Below are 10,186 nucleotides of genomic sequence, written 5' to 3' on the forward strand. Positions count from 1 at the left end.
CCAAGTTTATGGCTTTTCAAAAGGTGAGTAGACCTTAAATATTGATATAGCATTCACAACATTTCAACAAACTTAACAAATCCTCTAGGTACCAGGAGAAATTAATTTTGTTTAATTTTCACACACACACTTTGAAGTATATATTTGCATATTATGAATGTGGAAACATACTCAAACAAGTTAGATCATTTCCTCAGACTGTATATCTTAAGGACTAGAGGACAAGTTTAGTGTTCTTTCCAATATATCTACCTTTATGCCTTACTCAAATCTGTTCCTTCACAGGGGGTCAATCTCCCCATGCATCGTATAGTTTAGTGGACAGAAGCAATGAGTCATAGACTCTTGTCACAATTTTCTTGGACCACCTTACTCTGTTACTGGCCTTGGTTTTATTTCCTATTCCTATTCCATTTTTTATCCAATATACTACCATTTTTATTCTTGAAGCTCATATTTATCCTTTAAAATCAAAAATATTCTACTTCTTGATTCTGGCATGAGTTGTCCTAACCCACAGGACATCAGCCCAACCCTGGCCAGACTCACCAGGAACACAGTTCAACTTTATCCAGCCTTCTGTAGTGAGGAATCAGAAAAAGGAGAGAAGGAATAAAGACTTTGCCAGCCTTGGGAATCACTAGGCTTCATATCTCTGAATGCTATGCTAATAAGTTGACTGCCATTTTTAGATGTGTACTGTTAGAGGTAAGCATTTTAAAGAATCACAGCGATTTTTGAGACATTGCTAGAGGGCAGTACTTTCATTATTCACTCCAGGTTTTTTTTTTAATACCCTGTGCTGTACAATATATCCTGGTAGCTTATTTATTTTATACATAGTAGTTTGTACCTCCTAATCCCCTACCCTTACCTTGCACCTCCCTCTTTCCCTTTCCCCACTGGTAACCACTAGTTTGTTCTCTGTAGCTGAGTCTATTTCTGTTTTGTTATATTCATTCCTTTGTTTTATTTTTTAGATTCCACATACAAGTGATAACATACAGTACTTGTCTTTCTCTGACTTATTTCACTTAGCATAATGCCCTCCAAGTCCATCCATGTTGCTGCAAATGGCAAAATTTTATTCTTTTTTATGGCTGAGTAGTATTCCCTTGTGTGTGTGTGTGTCTGTATACACACACACATACCACATCTTCTTTAACCATTCATCTGCTGCTGGACACTTAGGATGCTTCCATATCTTGGCTATAGTAAATAATACTGCCATGAACATTTGGGTACATGTATCTTTTTGAATTAGTATTTTTATTTTCTTTGGATATACACCCAGGAGTGGAATTGCTGGATCAAATGGTAGTTCTATTTTTAGTGTTTTGAGGATCACTCCCAGCTTTAAAGTCTTTAAGCTAAAATCTAAACACTTCAATTATAAATGTATATTGGACATTTGAAATATCCAAGATATAGTTAACTAACAGTGAAACTGGTATTTTCACCCATTGCAATTATTTGTAATTTTCCTGCACTCTGACTCTGATCTGTTCATTCACACATTAATTCATTTATTCAACAAATATTTATTAAGTGCCTCTTCTGTGTTAGACACTGTTCTTGCACTAGCAGTTTAGTAGAGGGCACAAGGTTACTGCCCTCCTGGAGCCTACATGGGGCAGGGCATGAGGAGAGACTAGAAATAAACATTTAACACAGTTTTAAGTGTTATGAAAAAAAGTGTGATGAAAATAAAACAAGGGAAGAATCAGGGAAAGAAAGTGATGGTGATATTTAAACTAACGCCTGAACAAAAAGAGCCAGCCATTAAATATCTGAGAAAAGAAACCTGAGAGAGTAACCAAGAAAATAACGAAAGATCAAGCCTTATACAGCTCTTTAATCCAAGAAAACCAAGAAAAATAAAAATATATACATCTCTCTCCCTTGAGCTTGCAGTCTTAGCTGCGATGCGTTTCTTGGGCGCCGCGTTCCTGTTCCTGGCACTCAGTGCCTCCGCCCTGGCCAAGCCGGTGCATTTCAAGGACTGCGGTTCTGGGGTCGGAGTTATAAAGGGAGTGAATGTGAACCCATGCTCCACCCAGCCCTGCCAACTGCACAAAGGACAGTCTTACAGTGTCAATGTCACGTTCACCAGTAGCACTCAGTCTCAAAGTAGCAAAGCTGTGGTGCATGGCATTGTGATGGGCGTCGCAATTCCCTTTCCTATTCCTGAGCCTGATGGTTTTAAGAGTGGAATCAGCTGCCCCACTGAAAAAGACAAGACCTATAGCTACCTGAATAAACTACCCGTGAAGAGTGAATACCCCTCTATAAAACTGGTGGTGGAGTGGGAACTTAAGGATGACAACGACCAATGTCTCTTCTGCTGGCAAATCCCAGTACAGATTGAAAGCTAGAGCTATTTGATGCCAATATGTCCGTCTGGGGGTGAGAGAGCACGGGTGGAGCGAGAGGAGGAGAAATCAAGTCTAAACTAAATCAGTGCCATAAGATGAAAGGAATTTCTAGACTGCCGTTCTAGCCTCTCAACCTCCAAAAGCATCTAAGACCCTATTTCCTTAGACCTCAGAACTGTCGCCCCTGTATTATCCTTTGTAAAAGGGTTGAAGGAAGGAAGAGAAAGTGAGACTGTAGGGACTGATTTAATTGTCTTCAGGGGGAGTTTTTCGTTTGTTTGTTTTGGTTTGGTTTTTGCTTTTGGAATAAGGAGGGTCTAACCAGACATGATCCAAATGAGGCTGCTTGGGGGATATTGGATAACTTGCCCTAGGGTTACCAGCCCTTGCAGCAAAGCACGGGTTCCAAACCACATCCATCTAGGTGGGATATTACATCTGCAAGTTCCTCATCTCCACGTGCCTCGTTGAGTTCAGTGCATCTGGCCAATGAGCTTCCTCACCTCCAGCTCCGCTGCTTCACCGGCCATGACTTGCCCTGCAGTGGTGTCCAGCGTGGTAGTGGAGCGGAGGTATTCTACGACAGAAATTCTCTGCAGTTAGCTCATGTCTCCTTTACTATCTTAGGTGGTTTTCATTAAATGTATCACTTGATTAGCAGATGTTTGATTTTCTTTTTTTTTAACAACACTAACTTGTGGCTTCTTTATGCACCTGGAAATGTCCCTTTGAATAAATAAAAACTCGTCAATCTTTTCTTCTAAAAAAAAAAATATATATATATATATACACACACATCTAACCAAGAGCAATGGTGATTTAAGTCAGGGCCCCAAAGATGTGTCAATATAATTTCAAGCTTAGAGGTTTAAATAGTAATTGCACAATTTTACTGAAATTTGTATTTGGATTAAAATTCTCTCCTCCCTAATCCTCAAAATAAAAAATTCATTAGGCTTATTTTATACTATAAAGTTACAAAGTTCTAACCATGGATCCATTTACCCAAAACAACTCAAGAGTTCTGACCTATCCTTGTTGCTACAATGTAACTTACCTTCCTTCACCATTTTAAAATGTCCATCTGTAATTGTGATAAAACAGTGGGAAAACTGGGGTGGTTTTGTGGGCCTTGTTAAGTGCATCAAAGCACAATCACAGAGAGTATATTCCTTATATTTGTTAATGTTAATTCCATGAATGTCCACAAAGTAGACATCTCATTGCTTATACCTACTCTGAGGTTTACAATGACTGTGTTATGTTGGAAAAGTTTATTCTTACCATCCTTATTCAATCCAACCATCAAATACCACCACCTCTTCAACATGATAACTATGATTCTAGATAGATGGCTTTTATAGTATGGTTCCTGGCCTACCAGATAATTCTAATGAGTCAAGAATAAACCATAAAAATGAAAATCCCGTATTAAGAGAAGATAAATTCTTTTGACTTCCATTTTTACACACCTTATGACTAAGAGGCATTACCTTATAACTAGTAAAAGGACTAATCAAAGATACTGAAATTATATATTCATAGTTAACATTAACTCATGCTTAACGGCTTTCTGAGGACCTTTTTTTTCTATCAAGTCTGACTATCATTCAATTTTTGGAAATGTTGAAATTTTTCTACTTTGCATGCAGACGTGCAGAAAGTTAGAATTCCTGCAGTTTCGGCAATCAGCGTATGTTGCTGACAAGTAGGTTGTGGTTTTTTAAGTGCTGCTTTTCTTGCCATTTAAATATAAATTAATGTTAGCTTAGTTTCATTATGTTTGAATTTAATTTCTAGTGAGTTGTTTAGTTAACTCAATGGTAAATATACCTCCAAATAATTGCTTTTATGGAATATAATTTTCCAATATAAAATATAAGACATGAACATGTTCTAAAGCATTTTTCCATAATATAGGTCTGCAATCCCTCGTCCAAAACTTTTAGGGAAAGATGTGTTTTAGAATTCATAAATTTTCAAATTTTAGATAGGTAATACAGGTATGGTGCCATATATATATATAATGGAACACCAATGTCAGAATCTGGAACAATGGCCCATAATTGAGCACATCAATATTTCTGCAGTGACATGCATGAATGCTTACACTAAATTGATAATTAAAGACTCTGAAAAGCCTCACATTAGTTGCAGTTAGTTTCCGCATCCAAATGAATCTGCACCAAACTTCCAGAAAAAAGTTCAGTTTTCAGAGCTTTTTGGATTTCAGAATTGCAAAGATTTTGTAAGGCTGTATACATCATTTTCACTCCCTAGTAGAGTGAATGTAATGGGAATTAAAAAAAAAAAAAAAAAAAACAGCAACAAAAATCCTAGCTTAAGAGCTGGTCACAGTATTCTTCATTGGAGTACAGCTGTGTTCAATTAACCCAACACTTGATGGCTATTTTATTTGTGGGGAAAAAAAAGCTTTTGGAGTATTAACTGGGAATAAGACAAGATCATAACTAAACTCCTTTGCAAATGAAATGAATAATACTTTTGAAAGGTCAGTGAACTAGCTAGAGAAAATCTGAAGAAAAGGGAGCAGAGCAACACAGAGAAGTTCTGATAGAAAGAATCATCTACTAAAACTGCCTAATACTGGGAGAGTGGTGAGAATAACCAAAGGATTTATAAGAAAAGAGAAGTTTGCTGTTCAGTTTTAAGTTACTGTCTTAAGAGAACTTCTTCCTGTCTTACTTATTCCCACTACCTGAGGATGCTGGGGCAGGCCTCACCTAAATAGAGTAGAATCAAAAGAGTTAGAGTCTCTACTCTAGACATACTGCCAGAAATATGGTTTCAGGCTGGATTTTGAACATGGACAATCCAGGATTAGAGACCAAACCTCACTATGAAAGAGGAGAAGGAAATATGGGAAAAAATAAAATCAATATTTATTTTTGCTGCCCATCATTTTACATGTCTCAATTCACTTAAGACTCCATTTTATTGGTAAGGCAATGGAATTTCAGAAATTAAGCACTGTTTCATTGGAAGTCACTGAGCTGTGGTACATAGTAGAGACTCTGGCAGTAGAAGCCAGAGGCTGAGAGTGTTCTGTTTTCAGTATGATGGAATACATTCATAGCGTACAAAAGTACCTGAAAATAACAAATATAAATGAAGGATGAAAAAAAAAAAAAAAAAAAACAACTACCTCAAAGCTCTGCAGAGTTAATAAGACCAGATATTGGAAAGGTGTTAGAATTTGGAAGAGAGGAACAGTACAGGGTGAGTCTTCTATTTGTGTGGTTTTACTCTGAGAACAGGTTGCTGTCATGGTATATTACAGAGTGGCTAAAACTTTGTTAGAAAACCCTCTTTCTGTTCTGAAGAACCAGAGGACAGAGCCAAAGCAACCAAAGACACTTGAAAATAAAGGGGAAATCCTGGAAAGAAGAGACTGAAAGAAGGTGTACCCCAAAGTCTGTATATAAACTTGCCCTAGTCTTTTGCTGACCTCTGAACTATGCATGTGCATGGCAGACTCAAAGCAATTTGCAGCTGAAGCTAAAAGAATAAAACTCATGATCTGCCACATATCACAGGAAGGACAAAGTTATTCTCAAAGTTTATTGAGAACACCAATAAAATGGAGTCTTTTTTTAACATTTATTTATTTATTTATTTTTGGCTGCATCAGGTCTCAGGTGCAGCACACGGGATCTTCATTGCAGCATGCGGGATCTTTTGTTGGGATACACAGCCTCTTCGTTGCAGTACGTGGGCTTCTCTCTAGTTGTGGCGCGTGGGCTGCAGAGCGCATGGGCTCAGTAGTTGCAGCGCATGGGCTTAGTTGCCCCGCAGCATGTGGGCTCTTAGTTTCCCGACCAGGGATCAAACGCACGTCCCCTGCATTGGAAGGCAGATTCTTAACCACTGGACCACCAGGGAAGTCCCTAAAATGGAGTCTTAAATGAATTGATTACATGCATCTAACCAAGTAAATTGTCTGCTAACATAGAAACATGAATAATATTTGGAGAAATATAACAGAATTCAGAGTATACACAATATAATGTTCACGGTATTCAGGATATAAACCAAAATTACTTAACATATGAAGAACCAGGGAAATCTGACCCATTGTCAAGGGAAAAGACAATAAACAGAAACCAACCCTGAGCTGAACCAGATGTTGGAATTATCAAATGAGTAATATAAAGACTAACAATGCCCAAAAAGGTAAAGGAAAATACACTCCAAATTAATGAAAGGATAAAAATCTCAGGAAACAGAAACTATTAAAAAAAAAAAAAAAGAAATTCTTGGACTGAAAAACACAGTATCTAAAATAAAAATACACAAGATTGGCTTATAATAAAATTAAAATGGTAGAGAATAGTGTTAGTGAAATTGAAGATAGTGAATTTGAAGAACTACAAACCACACCAGGTATGCAAGGTTGGTCCAACATTTAAAAATTAATTAATATAATCCTCCACATCAACAAGCTAAAGAAAAAAAAATCACAAGCTCATATTAAAGAAAGGAGAAGGGAAATAGAGCAGAAAAAATATTTGAAAAAATAATAGTTGAAAACTTCTCAAATTTGATGAGAGACGTAAGTCCACAGATTTAAGAAATCATTAATTCTAACAGGACAAATGCAAAGAAAACCAAGAGCCAGCACATTAGAGTCAAAGTGCTGAAAATCAAATACAAAGGGAAAATACTGAAAGCAGCCTTAGAAAATCCAGATTATTCTTACTTCTCATCCAAAACTGTGGAAGACAAAAGACAATGGAACAAGATCTTTGAAATATTGAAAGCAAAAGAACTCTCAACCAAGAATTCTATATACAGCAAAGAATCTTTCAAGAATGAAGGTAAAATAAAGACATTTCAGAAGAAAGACAACTAAGAGAATCAACTGCCAACAGACCTGAAGTGACAGTAAATGGATCTATACCATTACAATGAATCTGTATCATTACCTGAAGTTACACAATACTAAATCAAAGAAGACGGTAAAAAGTTTAAAATGTATATTGTAATCCCTTACAACAACCACAAAAAAGAAAAGTATAGCTAAAAGTCAATATAATAAATTAAAAACACAATTTTAAAAATATGTAAGTAATCAAATTGAAGGTAAAAAAGGGGGGAGGGGAAGTGAAAAACAAAAGCAGTAAAGCACAGAGGAATTTTAGGACTGTTAAACTATTCTGTATGATACTACAATGGGAGACACATGTCATTATACACTTGTCAAAACACCAAGAGTGAATGAACCCTAACATAAAATATGAACTTTGGGTGATAATAATGTGTCCATGTAGGTTCATCAATTGTAACAAATGTACCACTCTGGCTGAGGATGTTGATAATGGACGAGGCTATGCTTGTGTGAGGACAGGGGATATATGAGAAATCTCTGTGCATTCTGTTCAGTTTTGCTGTGAACCTAAAAATGCTCTAAAGGATAAAATATTATTAAAAAAAAAAGAGGCGGCAACATCAAACAATTAATAAACTGGTAGGCCTAAATCTAATCACATCAATAATTATATTAAATGTCATTTGACAATTTATAGTTTCAGCTCCAACATGTAAAGAGCTTGAAAGTCCACGCTGCTGCCATTACATCAAGAAAAAGGTGAACAACTTGAAAATCAATGACTTTTCTTGGACCATCAGAGAACTAAACTTGCAAGGCAAACCACCAATACCCCAAAATCTGGAAAGACAGAAGAATCCTGAAAGTCACAACTGAGAACTGACTACCTGGAGCAGAAGCCACTGGAGCCATAAACTCATAGAAACACTTAAAAGGAAATTTAGATGAACTGCTGGAGGCTGAGTGTGGACTACCATAACAGTAAAAGTTCCCTGAAAGCCTCATCTTAGAGGTGCCTCCAAATTTTCATGGGCTTTACCTCTAGGAACCCCACCAGGTTATCACAGCGAGGATCCCAAAAAGACCTCTTCATGGCTGTGGCAGGTGGGAATGGGGTAAGACTAATCATTATGAAATATGCTCAGAGCCTTCTCCATAACAAAGGTCTACTTCCATGCGAAAAGCCTTTCCTAGATCTTTATCCCATCTGGGGTAACTACATTCCTCCTAATATAGTCCCTTCTATCCTTCCAGTCCCCACTAAGGTGGAAAAAAAGGGCAGTCAAAACAGGCCATGGCCTCAAGGAAATAGATGCTACATCTAGGGAAGGGAATTCAAGTAGGGCTATACCACTGGAGAACAATTTGTGAAGGTCACAGCCCAGTGACATAGATGCACTAAAGGAAGGAGATTTAATTTCAAGATTATAAAATGCTCCTTCTCCTTCACATCTTTCCACCACGCCACCAGGCTCCAGTATATCAGTGAATTCAGCTCAAAGAGCTGCAAGATTGAGACTTTATCTAAGGAGTCTATGGGAAGTTCTGAGGGAACCCTAAAGGCAATAGGAGAGACAAAGTCAAAGACATAAGGGGAATTAAAAGCCTCTGGCACCTACAACTACAGTAAACATTAAACGCAACCCAACTCTAAGCCAGATTAACAAAAAACCTCACATTAAAAGGCTCATTTCCTATTACCCCATGCATTATGTCTAGATTTCAAGAATAAAACTACAAGTCATGCCTAAAAGGCAAGAGAAAAACACAGTCCATAAAGACAAACCAAGCATCAGAATCAGATTCAGATATGACACAGATTTTGGAATTATGAGACAAGGAATTTAAAATAACTATGAGTAATATGTTAAGGGCTTTACATGGAAAAAGCAGAAAGATGGAAACTCTAAGAAAGACTCAAAAAGAGATGTTAGAAATAAAAAAAAAAAAGAAAAAACATTCTAACAGAAACAAAGAATGCCTTTGATGGGTTCATCAGTAGACTCAAACATGGCCATGGGGAAAAAAATCAGTGAGCTTGAAGATCTATCTATCAATATAAATTTCACAAACTGAAACATGAGTAGAAAAAAGAACAACAACAAAAAAAAGAACAGAAAATCCAAGAACTGCAGGATAATTGCAAAAGGTGTCACAAATGCATAATAGGAATATAAGAAAGAGAGAAAAGAGCAGAAGAATTATTTGAAATAATAATGGCTAAGAACTCCCAAAACTATGACAGACACCAAACCACAGATCTAGGAAGCTCAGACAACTTCAAGCAGGATAACTATCAACACATACACACACACACACACACACACACACACCCCTAGGCTATCATATTCAACTACAAAAAACCAAAGACAAAGAGAAAACCTTGAAAGAAGCCAGAGGAGAAAAAAAACACCTTATCTCTAGAGGAACAAGGACAAGAATTACAGTAGACTCCTCATAAATTATCTTAATAAGAGAGTGGAGTGAAATCTTTAGTGTTGAGAAAAATAAAACTACCAATGTAGACTTCTACATCCAGCAAAGTTATTATCCTTCAAAAGTGAAGGAGAAATAAAAATTTTCTCAGAAGAAAACAAAAGCTGAGGAAATTCAATAACAACAGACCTCCTTAAAAGACATGTTAAAAGTAGTTCTTTAGGCAGAAGGAAAATTATATAGGTCAGAAAGTTGGATCTAGACAAGAAAAAGAAGATCAGCAAAAGAATAAGTGAAAGTAAAATTTATTTTTCTTATTCTTAATCTAAAAGATAGCTGTTTAAATTAATAATAGTAACAATCTATTGGATGATTATAGCATATTGATAAGTGAAATGAATGATCCCAATGTCACAGGCAACTGAAGAGGAAAACTGGAAGCACAGTTATAAGGTACCTGTACTACCCCTGCACCACACGTGAGGTGGGCTTAGATTAGTTTAAAATGTATCTATTGTAAACGCTA

General features: G+C 36.7%; 1 protein-coding gene across 1 annotated transcript; it reads left to right on the forward strand.

Annotated features, from left to right (window-relative positions):
• The first annotated feature begins 1,922 nt into the window (after positions 1 to 1,922).
• Positions 1,923 to 2,605, forward strand: LOC118892916 (NPC intracellular cholesterol transporter 2-like). Its single transcript, XM_036847967.1, has one exon. The coding sequence runs from the start codon at positions 1,926 to 1,928 to the stop codon at positions 2,373 to 2,375; it is 450 nt and encodes a 149-aa protein (XP_036703862.1). The 5' UTR covers positions 1,923 to 1,925; the 3' UTR covers positions 2,376 to 2,605.
• Positions 2,606 to 10,186: the final 7,581 nt, after the last annotated feature.

The sequence above is a fragment of the Balaenoptera musculus genome, chromosome 3 (genome assembly GCF_009873245.2).
Source record: "Balaenoptera musculus isolate JJ_BM4_2016_0621 chromosome 3, mBalMus1.pri.v3, whole genome shotgun sequence".
NCBI classification, from domain to species: domain Eukaryota; kingdom Metazoa; phylum Chordata; class Mammalia; order Artiodactyla; family Balaenopteridae; genus Balaenoptera; species Balaenoptera musculus.